Source organism: Lethenteron reissneri, chromosome 33 (genome assembly GCF_015708825.2).
Source record: "Lethenteron reissneri isolate LAM-NWPU_2019-01 chromosome 33, ASM1570882v1, whole genome shotgun sequence".
NCBI lineage: Eukaryota > Metazoa > Chordata > Hyperoartia > Petromyzontiformes > Petromyzontidae > Lethenteron > Lethenteron reissneri.
In genome coordinates, this window is record NC_083811.1 from 12,445,168 (window position 1) to 12,467,188 (window position 22,021).

The 22,021-nt window shown below is 44.9% G+C and overlaps 1 protein-coding gene across 2 annotated transcripts in view; it reads left to right on the forward strand.

The window, feature by feature from the left end:
- LOC133350352 (uncharacterized) overlaps window positions 1-22,021 on the forward strand; it is a 207,207-nt gene that overhangs the window by 103,212 nt on the left and 81,974 nt on the right. For both annotated transcript variants that reach the window (XM_061564640.1, XM_061564641.1), the window contains one exon: window positions 20,620-20,736. In XM_061564640.1, coding sequence (XP_061420624.1) covers window positions 20,620-20,736 — 117 coding nt within the window. The remainder of the gene's footprint in view (window positions 1-20,619; window positions 20,737-22,021) is intronic.

The following is a 22,021-nucleotide window of genomic DNA, read 5'->3' on the forward strand; positions in this document are numbered from 1 at the left end:
GTTGTTTTTTAAATTGTGTGAGCTTAAAAGGTTAAAAGACGTTGTGTTTTTTTTAATGAACTAAATATATCTAGATGAGTGGTGCTGTGACAGAATGCTTTGCTCATTAGTGGAAGGTTGTGAGTTAACATCCCAGCTAGGGGACAAATCAGCCAATCATCCCTACATGGCCTATAAAATGAGTACCACATTTTAATGTGGAATTCCACAGCTTGCTCAGGGCTACCACTGAAGATGATACACACCCCAATTGTTATTTAAGGAAGGAGACCCAATTAGCACGGTTTGTTACACACGGTGTGTAAGAAGTTCAACATACATACGTACATCAAAGATCCCCCGTGTAGCCTTAACAGACTGTTGGAGCAAGTGCTGTTAGCGAGCACATATGAAGGCCGGCACAGCACACAAGTAGGTCGGTGGCCAGTAACCACGCCCAGCCACCTTTGTCTCCCCAGTGGCGATGTTCACACACCGCACCAGGTACTCATTTGAGGTTGAGTCGACCTAGGCAAGGCCCATGACCGGTTCAGATAATCGTTACTGCTATTGACCGTGAGCAGTAATCTAACTCGGGTCGCCAGGTTCGTAGAGCAGCGCATTAACAGCGACACAACCGCTCCCCTGTTTGCGATATACGTTTTTTTACTTGACTTGACTACATACACACACGAAACAAACTGGAACGAAGATTTTTCAGCTGCCAACTTGGCAGCCGAAAAATGCATTGTGTTTCCGCTACCCTCTCCAATGGACGCAGCGCTAACGTCTCGATTGCCACGAGGTAATCTAATCGTGGGAACATCACATCAGCGGCCGCTACTCACGACAATGCCTGGGTACAGACGTCGCCGGATTTCCCCTACAATTAACTTGACAAGCTGCACCAGGCCTTTCTCGTGACAGCCCCACCTCGCTGAAACCCACGCCGTCGTGCGGAACGCGTTGGTGGATACAGCTCGAGTGTGATTCCCAGAGACGTCTCGCACATTGTTGTTGTGCTGCCCGCAGATGTTTCATTTCATAAGACAAACGTCTTAGAGATAACCTCCGAGTTGTCTAGAAACAATTGTGAGACCGCTTTTGGCAGTGGGGCACAAGTAACAGGTAACAGGTAACAGAACAAACTAAACATCGAAAACACTGCTCGAAAGAGAAAAGAGTATATAGTGGTTGCCGAGATAAATAATAAATGATTGGTTTTAGAGCAGATAGGTCATTGACGAATGTGTTCAGCTGACTGCTGGGTCAGGAAGTCAAGGCGCTTGTCAGAGCATTGAGCTGGTTTTGCTGACTTCCTAGGGAAATCCACTGCCACTCAAGTTAACCGTAGTTTCTCATGTATATAGATTATGTTGTTACGATTGTAGTGTGTTGGTGGTTCGTCAGTTATTTTAGTGATGAGCAAACTTTTGCATGTAAATTATATATGGTCGATTCCTCTAGAATGGAATTTTGATAGTTCATTGGACAAAAGCATGTTTTTTTTCTTCTATGTGGAAATACAAAATGGAGACCTGTTTATGTTGATTATTACCCGTGATGTTCTATCGGTGAGAAGACTTCAGTTAAACCGTAGAGTCCCTGAAATATTCACCACGTCAATGATATTCCTGGATATGACAATATGTCCATGACCTAATTGCCAATGTCGCGGTCTGCTAGCCTGAAGCAGACCTGTCATAATTCAACCAAATAAAAGTGACTGTCATATATTGAACAAAAACTGAAAAGTGCGCCAAGGAGCATGGAGAGATGCATGCTTGGAATTACATTGGTGAGCAAAAAAAGGGCAATGCGTGTATTCGAAAGTATACGTATGTCAATGACATCATCTAAATTATTAATAAAAGTAAGTGAGCTTGGGTAGGACACGCCGCTAGAAGGGACGGCGATTATGGAAGATGGTCAACAATAATAACCGAGTGGCAGCCAAGGAATGGAACGCATCCGAGAGAACGTACACCATGGAGATGGAGCGATGAGATCAGTTCAAATTTAGGTGCTGAATGGATTGTGGCTTCGTAGGATCGTGAGAGGTGGCGGTGGCTGTGGGTGGCCTTCGTCCAGCAGTGGATCGATGGTGGCAGATAATGATGATGACGATGATGGTTGAGTGACATGCATCATGTGAGGTTGTATTTTTAATGACCTTACTTCCTTCAATCAGTTTTAGGTTTGCATATATTGTTGGGAACTTGACACTGTTTGCACGGGATATGAACACCATGGTGCAATTTAAATTTGAAATGCAGAATTGCACACTTTAGGACATTGCCATATAATTACAGCAATGACATCTAATCTTTATAATTCTTTAAAGGTCTCATTTAGTGGCTTTTTCTGGCATTTTGTAATTAAAGCGTTGCAAATAATGCGATTACAAACAAATGCGTGAGAAACTTTTATTTGTGTCCAGACGACCATTGAGAAAGCGTATCTCTTTTGCAAAGCAGGCCTAGGGAAATTACACGTTGCAGTAAATGATGGGTGTTGATGTTACAATTTCAGAGCTGTGGTTTGAAGCTTAAACAAGGCAATTTCACAGTCAGCCCTGAATTTCCAAAGTTAGCACCGAAGCGTGCTGCAAAAGTGAATCTGTATACATACAGTGTCATCCTGTCCAGGGTCATCACAGTTATCGTAACGTAGACACTTTCCAAATAAAGGTGGAATCATTATTATTGTTTTTAGATGTGTTACGTTCTACTTGGCATTTCATTTCAGAACGTATCACCAACAGTGAGGTTGATGTTGCATTTGTTATGTTGGTGTGTAAATGTACTTTCCTGGGTGAGTTACATCTGCATCTGTTGGTCCTGTTAATGCTGATCAAACAGAAAAAATCAGGACATTACGTTGAAAGAAAGCCTACTCGGGTCATCTCAAAACTCTACCCCCCCCGCCCCCTACATAATATATACAGAGTGGCCCAAAATTAGGACACATAAGGTTATTACATTTATTTCAACAAATCATATTCGGGTCATTTTCTGTATTCGAGCACATGCTCACACTGACTTCCCGTAACATTAATGCATGAATTATCTTTTAACATTTACTTAGGACGTTTTTATTTATTTCATTGCAGCTGTGGAATCTTTGAACATTCATCAATCATGTTTTGTTGTCTCAATTCATTCAGGGTTCTCGGTCGAGTTTGTAAACGACAGATTTGAGGTGACCCCCACAGCAAGAAGAAAAACATATTCATCATGATAATAGATTAAATATTACCTTAAAGAATAAACAATTTAAATGTTTTAATGCCAGTGTTAAAATAAATGAAATAACCCTGTGTCTTGTATTTTGGGCCACCCTGTAGATTACGTGGACAGTATTTTCTCAATCCACCACTGAAACAGCGCATGCCCATTCTTTGCTGGTCATGGAGGTTATTTAATGATACTCCCCCATGCTGGGGCAGGGCTGGTTGGTGGAGGTGGGGAGCGCAGAAATTAGTGAAATTATCAAGCACAATGTGCAAGTCAGCCATGATCATCACGATTTAGTACGCAACGGTTGTCAGATGTTAACTGCCTCGCCCAGTATACAGGAGGACCTGGGTTCGATGCCGACCCTGACGCCTGTATATTTGGAGTGTGCATGTTCTCCCTGTGGTCGCGTGTATATTTCTCTGGGTCCTCTGGATTTTCCCTTCACATTTAGAAACAAGCGTTTAGAGTATTTGGCCGCTATACATTTCCAGGCCAGGTTACTTTTGAAAAATAGCTACATAGCTTAGTGGGCCTTACCTAGTAAAATACATTTTTTATAGTTTTAGTATTTGATGGGACCTTGTCCAATCGTGCTGGTGATAATACAATTACAGTGGTGGTATGCTTTTTTGCAAATTAACCTAAGGGTTTTAAATAGTTGGTTGTCTTAAAAAAGTAAACGTTCAAAGTTTTCAATGCACGCAGATTTCCTTAGGCACGAGTAACACAGACAGAGCAAGAGGGCAGCTGGAATCAGCGCCGACAATTGCCTAAGTTGTGTGGCCCTAAAGTGGGATGTTTGACCAACTCCATGAATGAGTGATTACACACGTGAAAGGTAAACACGTGAAACCAAACTTAGGTGAGTGGGGTAACACTCTATTCCTGTATAGATGAAAACAGACGGAGACTTATCAATCCACTTTGCTGTACTGCATTCTTCTGGCGAGGGGGGTGACTTCGACCCCCATGGGAAGGGAGGTTTTTCTGGCATTTGCATGATCCACCAACCTTTGTCTCCACCGCCACCTGGCAAACAGTTGATTGTATTTATATAGAATATATGAGCTTTGAGGTTTTCATCTGTGCGCTTAATTACGTATTTTAATTTAAATCAAAGCTTTTTGAAGTGTCTTTGAGTTGTGGTAGGATTTAGGCCCTATGTACATTGAACGTGTATTCATATAATTTATATTCATAAAATGCAATACAACATCACAGTGGAGTGCGGCTAAATCAAAGCGATGCAATTAACATCCTAGAAGTAATAACGAATTAATTGTGAGCTGAAATAGGGAGCCAGTGTAGTTTAAGTAATTAAATAAGGGTGTACCATCATAATATTAATTTACATGCTCATACTATCGCCTTGAATTGCTGCATTCAGGAAAAGATGGTTGCTTCAAGAATTGTCTGCTGTTCCTGCTTGTTTTATTGATACGTACTCAACCCGAGCTGCAACTTTCATGGCAACGTCGGATGAAAAGAGACAGCAGAGGAGGAGGAGTGACCTCCAAGCGAGTGCAGGCTGACTGGGCGTGCTGATGAGAAGGCCTTTGTTGATGAAGCAGGGGGCACAAGGAGGGGAGAAACAGAGCAAGGGAAGTTGGGTGAGTAGTAGTATTACTACTACAGGGGTTGGGTGAGTAGTAGTATTACTACTACAGGTGAGTAGTAGTATTACTCCTACAGGGGTTGGGTGAGTAGTAGTATTAGTACTACAGGGGTTTGGGGAGTAGTATTACTACTACTAGGGGAGTACGAGAGTCGTACTCCAGGCCAGTGCCATCCACTGGTAGAGAAGGTGAGGGGGGCCAAAAAATGGCAATTTGCCCAAGGCCCCATCAAAATGAGGGCCCCACAAGGGGCCTGTCTTTGTTGTTCGTATGTATGTTGAACTTCTTTCACACCGTATTTAACCATCCGTGCTAATTAATCGGAGGTGAGTGGGAAGGCCAACAAACTAAACACAAAAAGCAATTCTAAAGGAATGAATTTGCAACCGACTTCCTGATATTGGAAGGAACAGCGTTGCAGATGGCCACAGATGCGCATGTGAAAGTGGTGACCGTCTTTATTCGATGGCTGAGCTAAAAGCCGCTGCTGCTACAGCAAGGATGACGAGAGTTCGCGTGATGGGTTATGCTCCCTGACGAGAATGACTTCAGGGGGCACCATGTGGCATTCTGGCCTGGGCCTCCAAACCCACGGCAAGCCCAGGCCTCCAGGAACCTCCAGTGCTCTGCGAGTGGGAGTCTATCACATGACGACGTTCGCTGACTCCATCAACTCTCTCTCTCTCTCTCCAGCACACCAGAGGTTACGGCTGTGCGCAGGTGAACGCAAAGCCGGTGCAGAGATACGAGGTGTAATGCGATTCCTTGTGGGAGTTAGAGTTAAGAGCTTAGTGTCAGCATTCGTAGCGCCAAAAGTTTTAAGGTGAAGGATTTAGGAAGTTGCTCGAGGAACGAGTTCAATGTTGTGCCCTAAGCACAGAAATTGGATATGCCTTTTTTTCTGCGCAATTCCCATCAGAAATAGCTACAGTTGGGGTCCCACTGTCAATGCGAGGCAAGTTCACACTTCAGAGATTTGCTCCTTTTGTTGTTGTTTGTTTTGTTTTCCGTAAAAAAAAAATACCGCGATGCACGGCACAGGATGGTACCACGACCGTCTGAGGTGGATCACTTTTTTTGAAGTGGAGATTGCTTGCATGGCGTATTAAATTTATTTATGGGGAGGCACAGGCAATAGCTCACTATCCAGAAGTATACCTTACCGCCGTGATGCAGGAAAAATACATAAATAAATATATCAATACACTTTCCAATCTGCTCATTAGCCTTCTAACCCGTCCGGCCATATGCCAGAGAGGAAAGTGAGTCGTTGAGTTGAAATTGCCGAGTATATTGCGAAGTAAGTGGCAGGCAAGGAATGGAACCTATCATAATGGACGATCACTGAGGAGATGGAACGATCAATTGAGCTCACGTGTAGGTGCCCTATGTGGATTATTATGTATCGCACGGGAGCGGTGGGGCAGTGGTTAGTGCGCTGCGTTATAAACCCGGCGACCCGACTCTAATTACCACTCACGGCCAACACCAATGACGATTATATCCCGTACCTCCGATTCGCATGGTTTGCTGTGTACGGTGCTAAAGAAGTTCAACATACATACATCTGAACCAGTCCTGCCTCCCCTAGGTCGACTCAACCTCAAATGGGTACCTGGTGTGATGTGTAAACATCGTCGCTTGGGGAGACAAAGGCGGCCAGGTTTGGTGCTGGCCTCCATGGGTGCTCGCTAACAGCACTTGCAACACAAGTCTGTGAAGGCTTTATATTGCGGGTGTCATGAGAAATGCCTGCCCAGTAATTCTGTGTTTTTGCTGTGGTTGTCCCACCTGATGACGGAAGCTTGTGTTGCCTCCGAAACGTCGTGATTTAATTTGGTTGTTTTCATTTTTATTTTATTATTTTCACCTACTGTGACTTTACCAAAAGAACTAAAAAGTATGGATCATTGCAGTCACGAAAACTTCAAATCTAGAAAAAATGCCGACGGCTTTGGGGGGCCTCCATCCAGCAGTTGATTAATCATGGCTCGTAATGACAACGACGACAACATACATTTACAAACAAGTGAAAGCTACGTCGGAATGCATTTGCCTACGAGATAGGCCAATTCAAGCGGAAACAAAGACTTGCAGACGCGACAGGAGAGGCTGAGAATCTTTGTTTGTGTGGAAGCCGTGGGGGGTCGGGGGGGTGAACGACAAAGGGCGTTGGTTTGGGGCTGCACTTTTGCATCACTGCGTACTTATTGCTCATCCCACCACAAGACAAAGATCCCCCATATAGCCTTAGCAGACTTTTGGGAAAAGTGCTGCGAGCGAGCACCTATGAAGGCCGGCACGGCACGCTAAGGGGGTGGGTGGCCAGACAACCACGCCCGGCCGCCTTTGTCTCCCCGGTGGCAATATTTGCACGCCGCAACGAGTACTCATTTCAGTCTGAGTCGACCTAGGTGGGCGCCAGGACCGGTGTTGGCCCCGCGAGCGGCAATCGAACTCGGCTCGCCCGGTTCGTCGCGCACCGCGCTGACCGCTACACCACCGCTCCCCAACAACGGATTGCTCAATCCCACCACGCTCCCGCACCTCTCTGCTCAGATGCCAATCTCCCCCGCCCCCCCGTCCCGCACCATTCCAGCTGCGTGCTCATCTTCTTGGCTCGCCACGGAGTTGCCGAAACTTTTCTTGTTTGAGCCCCAGCGCCCCGCGACTTGCATTCCGAAAGCTGCCCAACCTCCCACACTCCCCCCACACCCCCCCTCACCCCCCCCCCCCGCACCCCCCCCCCCACACCCCTGCTTCTTCTTCTCTCTCTTTTTTTGCTTTTCAGGACCTGTCAGCAAAAAAAACATTCCTTGCTCCACAGGAACGTCTCTGCTTCCAGTCTTGAACACTTTGCATCAAACCGATTCAGCGTACGAAGTTCCTAATCGGCAATGACTGACCATGACTAACACAATTGCTTATTTAAAGATTTGTTTTCGTATTTCTCCATTTTCCTTCTCGTTCTATCGGCACATTGCTCGGCAGGGGGCGGTGACGGTGGTCGAGCGGTAGAAGTTCGCGGTTAGACACCAACGGCCGCCCTGGTTAATACTGCGGGTGCATATTAATAGAAAAACTAAATAAAAAATACCACGCGCCGTCTGCTGCGCAGTGGACGTTCAAGTTCCAGTGACGTCGTTTGCAAGAGTTGGCCGCTGTCACGGTCCACATTTGTAATATGTGAAAATAAAATAACAAGCAAATGACTCAGTTGGGATGATACACAGCAACGACTGGCAGACTACAAAGTTGGGGCAGTCATTGGCACCGGTTACTGGCTGTCTTCCAGCATGTCTATGGTTTCCTGCCCTAATGAGCCAGAGGGACCTACGTGGTTCTCGTCTCCGAAGTAACCTTCATGACGAGCCGACGTTCTTCGTGTGCCACGTTGTAACAGTTAGCACACCGGAATTTCAATCAAGGGGCTGCTGGTTCAATATCCACGCACAGCCAGTTGAAAACCAAGGGGCAAGGTTCTTAACTTGCCCAACCACCGGTATAAAGGAGTAAGCCGCAGTCAGTAAATCAGCAGCTCGTGTAGGAATATAAAGTGTGCGTACTCCCATCTCGTGCGAGACGTCTGGGCAGCGTGGAAGAGTAGGCCAAATACACTCTAGAAGGGCTCCCAGGAAGTCCCTTTAGTGCAGGTCCTTCTGCCGGCAGTGGCGTGAGCGAGCAATTGCAGTGCTGCACCTTATCCGCTGTCACTCAATAGCTAATATTAGCTAACTAATCAAGCGCCACTTTAAACATTGGACAGTCAGAAGACATTTTTTTTTTTATATTGCATTCTGTATGTATGTTTAACTTTTTTTCACGCCGTACGTAGCTAACCCGTGCTCAACATTCTATCCCTCTGGCCTCTCGATTCGTAACCTCGCCTGTTATTATTTTTTTTCGTTTAAGGCCACCGAGTGGTTTTCTTTTGTAACTTGACGAACGTTTTGACTGTGCGATTAAATGACTCGAAATCAGCCCCAGTGTGTTGTTGTGTTTTTAAGAGTGCTCAACTAACAATCCGAACTTTGACCCGTTCTTTTTTTGTTTCTGTGCGTTTACAACGAGAGAGCAAAGGAAGCCATGCCGTGAGAGAAAGAGAGAGAGAAGCGCTCGTCTTTAAAATAGATCGGCGGTAAACAACAACAATGAGTGGAAATGCCTGTGGCTCAGCGAGCCGTGCCAAGGCACGATAATAAGACTAAATTACAGGACAGAGACGCAATTAAAGGGGGAACACGCGGCACAGTGCAGGGACGACTTCGATATTGCACGGTGTGACTTGACACAAATTCCTGAATGTCTCGTAAATTAAATTCAATCGCTTTACTTCGGCACGTTTCACCACAGAAGCAACAAAAAATCGGTTCGTTCTGCGTTGCTTGAATACTAGTCTTTACCACATCCAGTGGATGTGAGGAAATAAATCAGTTTTAAAATATTGTGTTAAATATTTCGAGTGTCTAAGGGTTACGCGTCTTTCATCGGCGGATATTTAACTTCCGAGACAGAGATTATCGGCGGCGTTATGGCTCTGTTGTTTATAAGCAACCCTTATAAATTGAATTATCATATTTTGTTCGAATCAAAATAAAAGTTGTATTTGATGTTTTCGCTGCCCTTAGAAGCATGCATAAATCAAAACAATAGGAAGATTACTAGGCATGAGTGTACATCGGTGAGAAAGACATAACGTTTGGGAAAACGCACAACATTCTGGATAGACGGTCGATTCCACGTCCTATAACAAGTTCATACACAGGGGGATACTTCTTAACGAATAATGCGACGTCAAAATATAAATTGGCAGTGGTGCAAAAGCACAAATAATAGAATGTGTGAGATTATTTTCCTCCCGTGAAAAAGGCCCATTGCCCTAAACATTACCCATTAATATATTTAGGGCAGTGTTATTGACGAATATATTGAGTTAGTCTAGGATTGAATCTTTCGTGACTGCATGAATTACTATACTCATTGGTTATTTCGGTAAAGTCACGTATGTAGAGATAAAATAACAATTAAATAGATCACGACGTTTCGAGTTAGTCTCTGTCAGAGTGCACATCGACTCAGCAGTGAGCAGACTTCAGCTCTCAGGGTCACCCATTCTGCGAGTGGCTAGTTGCCGGGCCACGCGGTGGCCACGTGGACTTCTCCTAGAGCTCCGCTAAACATCGTCAGTGGGCGGTCGTCAACACCACGTGGCATTGTTTCCGTATAGAGCTCCACGGCCGCCCGTTCGGGTTTTCATGAAACCCGCAACTGTGGGGGTTTGGCTGGACAGGTGTAGCTCTCAAGTGTAGCAAGTTAATAATCTCAACCTGGTCAATGATGTCTGCACAGAATAGAACTAATTCTATTTATTTATTTAGCATTTCCACACTCCAGCTCTGAGAGTTAAATTTCAGTATGACTGGCATGCGATGGACACTTTGGTGTCCTACTGGTGTGGATAAGAAACCCGTTACAGAGGCATAATAACTAGTTTCATGGCATCTTCCAGCACCAATTTTTTTATTTAAAAATATCTGAATGTAACCATAATGCACAGGTTTTTGTAGCCAATATTATTATTCTAAATGCATGTTTTTGGTTCGTCACGTAAAGATCTGACCAATCTGCAAATTGACTGACTGTGATGCTTTAATTTTTACCACTGGGTGGACAGAGGAGGGGATATTTAGGAAACTTGTCCGTTATTTCATCTGCCGCGAGAGGGAATCAAACAAGCGGCGTCTGGCTTACAAGTTGGCATTGCTCACCATTACACTTGGCGTGACTGTGTTCATCCAGAACAGACCGTACAATGTATAACGACGCAATGCCCCATCCACAAATACGAAGGAGACATCACAGCGATCGACTCCGCTACTCATGACGTGGATGTCTGACTTGGCCTGATCAGCGGTGATCGAATTCTGCGAGCTTTGACTACGAATCCCAGGCTCAAACGCACAAACTAAACACATTAGCAATACCGTAGCAATTCTATGAAGTGTTACTCTGAATGGTTTCTGAATCCTTTGATTGTAAAAAAATTAATGAATAACCGAGGCTATGAACTGGCAACTTTAAGTGAAGCTAACCAAGTAGTAGATCCAGAGATTTGCTCTTCCATGAAGCTCATGGACCAAATCTTCACAAACCATGGCAGATGCGGAAACCAAATGCTAAATTTTACCGACCGATCTAATCGCCCCTCGCACTGATAAACTGACTTGGGAGCAGGATGGACGTGAATGCAAACGGCCTCTTTATCCATAATAGAGGTTTTTGGGTTAGATCGCGTAAATATATAAATGCGTCGTTAAACCCGCCACCACCCGACGCAGCCAACTAGTAAGGGTTGTCACGTAAACAGAACGTGGCCAATTCGTCACTAGTACAGCACACCGGTGTGTTGGAGAGCCAAGCAGGTTTTAACGACACATTTATATATTATGGATATTGGTCTCGAAATCATACGCGTTCAACTTGCCTCTTTATTGACTTATAAACAATAGTGTTCCCTTTGGGGAGGGGTGGGGGGCAGATAAAATCAGCGAGTTTGCAGGTGCTTGCCAGGACCATGAGAGGTGGGCGACGGCTTGGGAAGGCCTGCATCGTAGCTGATGATGATGTTGGCCAGACAGTCACTGCACACTTTATTACGTAGTAGACAACCCCAACAGGTGGTGCTCATTTCTTACCGACCACCGAGGTGTGACGGGGATGATGAGTCAAGGCTGGCTGGGAGTGCAGCCTGTGATCTCACAAGTGAGGAGCATATTTGCTTGGCCCTTTATCAACTGAGCCACATCTTGCATCGCGTTCGTAAGAACTCTCCCGACAAAACGGTGCTTTGTTGTCACGGCTGACAATATCAAATAATTGGTCATCAGAATGTCATGATACATCCGAGTCTCCATTCTTTAACGTTCACTTCAAATCAAATGCATACGCCTTGTACCTATGTATACGTTTCGTATATAAATTCGTCCTTCAGTGGCCGTTAAAGGGCAAATTTAAATGATGCCACGTTGTTTTGACTCATGTCTAGTCTGGTTTCCTGTATGGAGGCAATGTCAACTGTCTGCTTAGATAAACATCGGCCATTAAGCCCTGAATAGTGTCACGTCAATCCAGATATGGCAACAACCCTGTCAAAGGAGAAGTCTAAATGAATGGCAGCTTTCACTCACTGCAGTGTTACGTTAAAACCAAGGCATATAGATCTTTATCTGCTGCCTTTATAAGAAATACCAGGTGTCCTTTGCCTCTCTCATTGTTGAGTGTGGTTCAAACTCGATGTTTTTTAGACTTGCTGGTTTTTTTTTTACATGAAGCGATCATTGTTCAAAGATAATTACGACCTCTGTAATTTCTATATGGTTTGAAGTGTTTCAGTTTTCCTTGTGCTATAATTGACTCCTGCTTTATGTACTAGAATGCTGCGTTGTGAATTTAAACAGGGAGAGGAGGCTGAATGTGTGTACGTATGTTGAACTTCTTTTGCACCGTACGTAGCCAACCGTGCTAATCTTTGTTGTGGGGGAAGGATAATGAAACTAAACACAAAAAGCATTTGTAACCAAATCAGTTTTCAAACTAGATGTAAAAGTTGCGTAGTTCCCGTGGGACCTCCTAATATTGGAAGAAGAGCGTTCCAGATGGCCGCAGAAGCCCATTTGAAAGCTCGCGATGAATCTTGAAGGATGCTTTAAATTTGATGGCAGCATAGAGTAAGCCAACATGGAAATTTGCAATAGGACGTGTTCGTAATGCATTGTATATTTCATTACGAGGAGGAGGTTGCAATGGGTGGGACACGTGTAGGAGGGTGGGTTTACCAAGACCGACATTGGAGTGGCACGCAAAAGTTGGCGACCTAAAGACAGAAGGATGAGAAGACGCAAGACCACACCTTGGAAAACGCTTTGTCAACTGTGCAGCGATAGTGGAGTCTAGGATAAGGAAATAAGTGATGGTGAGGTTTTGTGACACAGAAGACTCTCACCACGATGCCCTCTTGACCATCATGGTTGTTTCTGGCCAAGTGGTGCCGTCTCAGATCGCTCGGCTCCACATTGAAAGGCGGCAGTTCAAATTCCAGTTTGGGGTTGACTCAGCCCATCATCTCTCTGGGGCAATTAAAATAGGCACTCTACATTGCGTGGCCCCACAGGGAGAGAGACCGGCTCCCACCAGGCAAATGTGAACTTGGCACTGCTTGGCTTGGTCCCAAGACAATGTACGTCTTAGCGCAGAAACAGTTTTCCCTTTTGATTTTAGACAATGTAATGCAAGACCAATGTCTTGCAGGTAACAAACACATTTGCACGTTCAGCGACCCAAACAAAAAAATGTGTGCCCCCATGTGATTTTTAACTGTTGGATGTTCGTTGTATTTATTGGCACTCCTGAGTCAGTGACGTCGATTCCACATTCATGGCAGGGACCACTCACTTTCTAAAGGGCACTCACTTTTGACCTGGCTCTGAATGGCGCAGCCTCGCCAGGTGGTATTCTCTTTACCAACCTCATCGGGGTGATGATGGGCTAACCAGCATTTGAACTTGCGACCTTCAGTTAACGGGCCCAGTGCTTGACAGAGAGAGCTGTTTAGGCCATCGAAACGCGAACAATGCATCCATATGGGAAAGGTTATAAGGCACAGGAGGGAAATGATCGCTTGCGTTAGAGTCAACAATTGACTTGTGGTGCAATGAACACTACAATGCAGACGTCATGGGCTATTGTAAAGTTACATTGGGCAACGGGGTTCATAATCATCATCATCAGGCATGGTGAATAAAAGCTTCCCCATGCCGTGTCAGTCATTAGAGACGTTGGGCCATACTTCAACTCAAAAGGTCAAAGCAGGTGGGTGAAGGGAAGCTGTGTCTCTCGCTCATGACGTTAGCCAGCTTTGGCCGAGAATCTAACTCGGGTGGCCAGTTTCATAGCACGGGGGTGGTTCACCACTCGACCCACAACGGGGCTAGCAACTTGGGCCCAAGAGCAGTGAACGTGGCGCTCCGTGGCCTCTGTGGAGTGGCCCCCGCACAGGGGGGAGGGTAACAAGGTTCGTCCTAAAAGATCGCGTTTGTCACCTTGAGGTGCGTTACAAGGGTTACAGAAGGACAGGCTGAAGGTTTCAGTCACAATTTGTGTGTGTGTGTGCTTTTAGCTCCTAACTACACACAAATTAATCTTGCTATAACTGTGCCATTGAGTAACGGTTGCAAGGCAGTGATTGTTCAATATTTACGTCAAGTTGGGAGTAAACCGCAGCACTGTAGCTATCAAGTAGGGAGTAATATTTGAATTCTGTATTGATAAGTTGGTGGAGTGGTGGCTCCGGGCTCGATTCCTAGCCATGGTTAACATCAGCGGTGAAGGATATCCTGGGCTCTCCTTTACCAGTGTGGTGAAGTATGGTCAAATGAACCCCCATGGCCGACACAGTGTGCGGGAATAGTGGATTGACAAAGTGCTGTAAATCATCATTATTTCATTTGTATGGGTCCAGTTGGGACTGTGATTGTACAGTTTATCCTACAATTGGCTGGGGGTCTCTTTAGCCCATAATGCCCCAGGCTTTGATAAAACAGGTGCCATTTTGTGACAAAACAACAATTGCTGTCCTGTACAGAGACTGAACACCACCATCACAACTACAAGCATTGGAGACTATTCGCTGGGGTATGCTACTAGAATCGAGATACCCAATGCTCACTAAATAGGGGAATTTTATTTGAAATTTTTGGATTTACTGGATAATTCATATCCCGCCATGATGTAATGGTCAGCACACTGGACTTGCAAATCCGGAGGTCACTGGTTCGATCTCCCGGCACGGTAGTTGAAACAACGGTGCAAGATTCTTCAATCTCCCCATTGCGTCTGTCCACCCAGCAGTATTCTCAACGTGTGCACCACAGTGAGTCACTCGGCAGGTCGCATGACCACAGTGGAAGAGTTGGTCAAAATACCCTTTACACAAGCTCCCAAGAGCTTAATCTAGCGGAGATCTAGTCCTTCCCGCCAGTAGCGGAGTGAACATTCAATGGCAAGGCTGCACCTTCACTGTGTCTTTTAATTGACAATTCATATAATTTTACTTGCAATTATAACTCAGGCCCATACATTCATATGTTCTTGCTAGACAGATAGATTAAGTCTGACAATCCTCGACTGACGTAGTGTCTGCACAACAGTGTGGACCCTGGTTTATCGCCCATCACTCGTTTCTCTGCCAATAACACCTTCCTGTTTATGCGACTTTGCCGTAAAAAAAAAAATCATATCTGATTGCACATCTGCTGGCAGGTCTGGAAAATAATGTTCTGTTTGCTGGTCGAGTGACCAAATAAGCTAAAGCAATAGAAGCTGGATATAAGCGCATATAAGATAAACACACGTCTTATATAAGCAACACACGCTTACATTACGCTGGTGGTAGAATGCAAAGGGCTGCTGATACCAGCATACTTCCTGTACGAGTTGGCCTTGTTCCCAGGGGGGGTGCTTAGATGCTACCGTCTCCGTATCAGAGCCACTGCAAACCGTCGTGCCAAAGGTGCCGAGTGCCAGTATGTGAATGAGTTTGGCTTCCCGCTTCATGTATTGACTTCTTCCTCTGAGAAGCAACATCGCGTCTATGTTGGGTGCTGCTGCGGTGTAACGGGTAGCGCACTGGACTTGCAACCCAGATGTGGCCGCTTCGACCTCTTGGCAAAGGCATTTGAAACAATCGGGCAGGTGTAAGACACCTTAATCCTAGCTTGCTTATCTACTTCTGCCATCTACATTGCAAAGGCTCAGTCCCAGCAGCCGTACTGACCATCTCACAACAACTCCTCTCCCGCGGCCCATCCTGGCTCCTCCCCCCTTAACCAGTATATATAAGGTCGGGTCTCTTGGGACTTCTCTTTACTTGATACAGCAATTGTGCTGTGACGGTTTCACCTAAAGACGGAAGCTTGTGTTGCCTCCGAAACGTCGTGATTTATTATTTTATTTCTATTATTATTTCTATAATTTTTATTATTTAGGTTTACTATTTATTTTTTACCTACGTGACTTTACCGAAACAACATATAGGTGTCTTACATCCTCCCCCATCGTTGTCCACCCAGTGGGATGACCACATCTGGACATCTGTGAAAAAAGAGCTTAAAAGCTTCTCGGATTCATCCAATCGACATACAGATCCTGATTCTTCTGAGATAAATTAGTGCACCACAGTAAGCTGACTGGTAGGTCTCATGTGGTGGAGTGAAGCGTGGGTACTGCTAGCTCTTCCGAGACGTCTCTGGCTAGCATGAAGGAGTAGGCCAAAATTCCATCTCGAGTGGCTCTTTGGAGCTTCCTTTTTTGGAGGCACTTCTGCCGGCAGTGACGCGAGTTATTAATTGCAGGGCTGCATCTTTATCTTTGCCTTTTACTCCATGTAACACATTCCTGCGGAGGGAGCTGGTAGGAACGTTGGGTTGCTCTGTCAATGGCCAGGGTCAACGGCGGCGTGGTGTATTCCGCAAATATGGCCGACTGTGAGGGCGGGCACAAGCCGGCGTGAGTATGTTAAGCGTTGAGTTTTATAAGGGCACCACGGGGTGGCCAGCCCCTCCCCACCCAGCCCCTCCCCACCCAGACCCTCCCCACCTTCCCCTCTTCACCCAGCCCCACCCCTCCCATTTTTAGATGCACGACGGACGGACACAATAATCCTCTGTGGGCTGGTGTAACCAGGAGGTTCCTACCAGTATAGCTTCAAATATATGTAAGCACATGATAGATAGATATACAGATAGGTAGACGTATCGATTGTTTTTTTAATGAACCACATGGTTACACATTTAAATGAGCATTTGTAATTCATTTGTATTGAAAAAATATCTAAATCTCAAGAGGGAAAGTAAGGATTCCTAACAAAATGGATCATATTACATATTAATCCAGAATGATAAAGCAATGGCTCTCATCTCTTTTGGTGACCTCATGAGAAAGAATAACCTTTTTCCTATGCGTTGGTTGAGTTTTCCCATAATATAACCACTGCTGAATTGCTGCACATTGGTCCTCACTTTATTCACCTCAGAGAGATGATAGGCTGGGTCAACAAGCGACCAATATTTCTCTGGCTGTGAGCCGAATGCTCTGGCCATGGTGCCCACCAGGCAGTTGTTAGCACACTACACTCACAAGTTAGATTCGTGGCCACGGCTAGTATCATTGAATATTAAAGTAAGATGATATTGTTAAAATTATCTTTTTTTTCATCACGTTTAACCATTGATTTGTAATAATTGCTGCCGAGTGAGTCTCCTAGCCAAGTCACCCTTGACAAAGAGCTGCTGAGCTCAATAGGTAATACATTTCTGATTATGATGTGGTCAATCAACTCCTGTGACCGAGGCTTTCATCCAGCAGTAGATTTACAAAGGGCTGAACATTTGTGCATATGATTATTCGTGGTCTCTAGAGAGACGTGTTCAAGAAATACCAGTTCTCTGGTGTCCCTTTTTTGGGTTAATTCCCTGGTGCGATGTGATTTTTGTTTTGCTTCCTTTATGGGATTCGGTGATGGAAAAGCTCCCTGCTGTGTCGAGACAGAAAAATCAGGGTACAATTGGCCAGAAAAATCAAAATATGTTGAAAGAGTGTAGGGGCCTGCAAGAAATTGCCCGTATTCCTTACTGCAGAATGTGCCCACTTGAGTTAAGCTGAAAGCAGAGCTGTACAGTCAATCTTCGGTTACTTTTAATGGCCCCACCGAGTTAGAAAAACGTGGATAAACCTGCCCCTAAATCATTCTGCACCCCTTATGCAGAGTTTAAGCGTAGGCTTCTCCAAAGGCACATGCTTGATCCAATCAGCATCAAACTCTAAACAAAGCTCCACACTGTGTCTTGAAATATTCTGGTAGAACTTAGTTTCCTCCAGTTTTTTTTTTGGGGAGCATTGGTGACATTGTGATTTTGATTCTCGTAAAATGGTGGTAGTTGATGGTAATAAAATCTACCAGAAAGAGAGCATTTAAACCGTACAGTAGTTTTTTCTCATTATAATAATTAAATTGTAAATAATAATAATACATTGCGAATATTTGAGTTATGAAGTGTTAATTAAATGCTTTAAAAGTCAAGCAACTTATTTGGCGACGCTGCTACATTGGCAGTGGTGCACGTAGCACGAATAACAACAAGCTCGACACATCCGTCAATAACACCGTGTGGCCTATAATACGTAACGTTTCACACAATGGGCCTTCTTTGTAGCACGTAAATGTCTGCGGTTACGATTACATAAACAGTACAGTAAATTCTAGATTTGAAGCCTTTGTGGCTGCAAGGATTCATTCTCTTTGTCTTTTTTCGGTAAAGTCACGTAGGTAAAAAATAATAAAATAGTACAGTAATATAATCGAATTTTCTTTTGTAAAGTCACCATGGGGTGGGGGCGGTGTGCTCATTGCTGATCCTGCTGTCAGCGGTGGAGATTCTGAATTGCAGTGACGATGCCACAGGGCATCCACTGTTTACTTCTCACAATGCGGTAGCGATGTTATTGATCCAAGAGGAATGTTTGGGCTGAATCAATCTCCCGGCCGGTATTTGAACGACAACAGCTTTTGGGACACCCCAGCATCAACCACCCAGAATGTGTGACATTAGAATAGCACACTGCGTCATGAATTTCATTACATGGTAGATGTTGGGACTCACTCCGTGACCTACTATAGGCCATCACACATCGCATTACAATGCGAGGCATTTTAATGTGAAGTGCTACCAGGTAAAGTGAACTCTGTGCCAGGAGTCACGTTGCCACTTTTTACGACGCATTGTTGTGAACTCACAGCTCGGACTGTGAAGGCATATTACTTTTGTGTGTCTCTTACCATGAAGCCCACAGCAATTCCATCACCGCTGTCAATCGGTCACATTTTCTGAAATGTATTTTGATGGTGACAATGCACTTGTTCAAGAAATGTTGATGGTTTATTTTTTTCCATAATGAACAAAGCTGAGTGCTTGTTGTGCTCGTTGCTTCGTGTGTTGTTTGATTATTTTTCTTCTTCTGGCCTGCACTACGTGTCGGTTATCGGATTTTCACATCATTTCCAGATTTGATGAATGTAACAGTCTACGAGTCTATTACAGCTGTTCAAAAAAATGCCATTCTACTTTCTACCATGTCCATTTGCGAGGCGCTGTTGTTGTGAACTCACAGCCACCAGGTCCTGCGGGAAAGCAGAGAGGCATTTCGATTTGTATATGAATGGAGCTTCGCGAATGTTATTTATTTAACAAATTTTCCTCTGCGAGAATTTGCTGTTGCAGTCGCCTTCTAAATTGACATCATTTTGACCATTTTACTCTCAAATAATAAGTGGGTTTTTTTTTGCAATGTATCTTTGTACGTTGACATTAATTTTCACCCTATGTAGCCATTCGTGCTAATTCAACGTGCAGGGGAAGGACACCAAACTAAACACGAAACGCAGTTCTAAATAAAATTAGTTTTTAATCTAGGTTTAAAAGTGCGTAGCTCCAGTGGCTTCCTAACATCGGAAGGAAGAGTATTCCAGACGGCCGCAGAAGCGCATCTGAAAGTGCGCGATGCAATAAAATTGTGTATGCATAATAATGAAACAATGTACAGCCCTTTGTCAGTCCAGTTGTGGATGTACACCTCCCCACGTTAGACTGCAGACTTCACCACGCTGATCAGTGCGGGATGGTGAATAGGGGCATTGGAGGGGTGGAGGGGGGGTGATTGGTTCAATATCACTTGCCAATGATGTTAGCCATGGCCAAGAATATAACTCAGTTCACCAGGTTCATATTGCAGTGTAACCACTCTGCCGCTCATGTGTAAACGCATCTGTTCATACGTATGGGAATGCATGCAGTTCACCGACTTCTTTTTTTAGCTTACTTTTCCCAATCGAGAACAGGATATTTGCTGTAATACAACGAATACTCTCATGAAGAGTCAAAGTAACTATTGTGTGTTCTCACCTGCATGGATGGCCAGTCTCTCCATAGAGCAGGCATTTTTCCATTTCCCATACAGGTGTGCGAATGTTTTGTTTTTATTAGATATAGTTGGCCAATGATCAATTTCGCCTTCGGACTTGATGAATTGCAATCATTCGGGAGTTGCGATTTCATTCCAGGGTCGATTCTTGTTTAACGTTGTGGTGCATTTAGGGCCTCTATTGGTTGCAGGGGGCACCAATCAAAACCGACGAACTCTCTCGCTCTGGAGCCCACCTGGATAATATTGCAGGGATCTGTTGACAATGATGGCGAACAAGTAGAGACTCTTTGACTTTTTGAAGCTATTAACATAAATGTGTTATCATGTTACAGTGTACGGTAGTATCCGTTCTTTTTCCATTAAAAATATAGTCCCATATAAGTGTCAACATGTTTTTGAAGCACCCTATATAAAAGGGTCACATTCTATTTCAATATCTGCTTTAAGCATTCGCGCAGAGAAAGAAAAAAAAGAGCCACACTTGGAGGCTGGGCTTGAACTCCTCACGACCCGAGTGTCCACGTGTAAGAAGAGGTGCTTTCTAGTGGGTCACAGTGGCCGGCAGCAGCAGCAGCTTTGCCTTTCATCACCTGCCCTCATAAATCAGCCGCATCCCGGCACAAGCAGCAGGGCTACGGGACGTTTCGGCAACATGGGTGGGGATCATGGGAAGCGAGTGGCGGAGGAGAGGGGGTGATGGGGGGGGTGCTCACGATCTGTTCTCATGGACCCTGCCCCCCTTTTGTCAGGAAGAGACACGGCGCGTCACAAGGGCGATCTTCGCAAGCTTGGGAGCCGCGCGGAGCGGCCAGGAGACGCAACAAAGGCCCCCAACAAGAGGAGAGCAAACGCGCCCCACAAAGGCGGTACATGTGCTGATGAACTGCGGCGGACTGTGCGTTAGCGTGCGATGTTCGGCACCTGCTCGGCCCGTATGGTTGGGAGGAAACTTTAAAATCTGGTTCGATTGCTTTAGGTTGCGAGCAAGCATGAGCACAAGTTGAAAAACCTATGAAGTGGTAGATTTACGTTGCCAGAATAGTTTTATTCTTTCGCGCCAAACGTCTGAAATCTAAACGGGTTTATTTTTACCTAGACATGTTCCATACGAACAAACAAAGAATACCCCCCTCCCCCCAATTGAAGGCCAAACATCTGCAAGCGTTTGGCAAAGGACAGTTAGCACACAAGGCCACATGCTTCACCTGTCAAGCTGACAGCACGTGCGTTCACATTATTTAGCCACGCTCGCCCATGTTAACCATTACCCCCAAGTGACACTTCTTCTTCATTCGAATGGCTGATGTATGTAGATGCAGAGCCAAAACTACAAATTCGCATTCAGGTGGTCAAGGCGGATAACGGCGTCAGGACCAGCGGAGCATATCGCTGTGATCTCTCTTTCGTATTTGTGGATCGGGCATTGATTCGCTATATGTTGTACAGGTCTGTTCTGGATGACCACAGTCGCACACTCGAGAATTAAAAATCTCGCATTTGGTATCCGCATCTGCCATGGTTTGTGAAGATGTGGTCCATGAGCTTCGTGGAAGATCAAATCTATGGATCTTCTACTTGGTTAGCTTCGCTTAAAGTTGCCTGTTGATAGCCTCGGTTATTCATTTTAATTTTTACAATAAAAGGAATCAGAAACAATTCAGAGTAACACTTCGTAGAATTGCTACGGTATTGCTAATGTGTTTAGTTTGTGCGTTTGAGACTGGGATTCGTAGTCAAAGCACGCAGAATTCTGTCACCGCTGATCAGATTCTCAGCTTCATTAATACTGATGAGGGGTCCCCAATTGATACAGCGACAACTGGGTATAAGCACAGTTCTAATATAAGCACCACATGCTTACTATACAACAGTGGTGCAGAAGGCGAAAGTGAAACTTCTCGATACGAGCACACTGTTTCGGATATAAGCACACGTGACCTCGTTCCAAAAGGTTGGCCATATCCAGCTGCTCCTATAAAACATATGAGGTGGCATTCACGCATCGACGAATCGACCAAAAACCGCACTTAGCAAGTGGCCGTATTGTTGGTAATGGAGACAATGTCGCATTCGCACCAAACAAAGGAAACAATTAGACGATCGAAACATCCAAGCTACACACTATTCAGGCCCCTAGTGTTTATGAAGAAA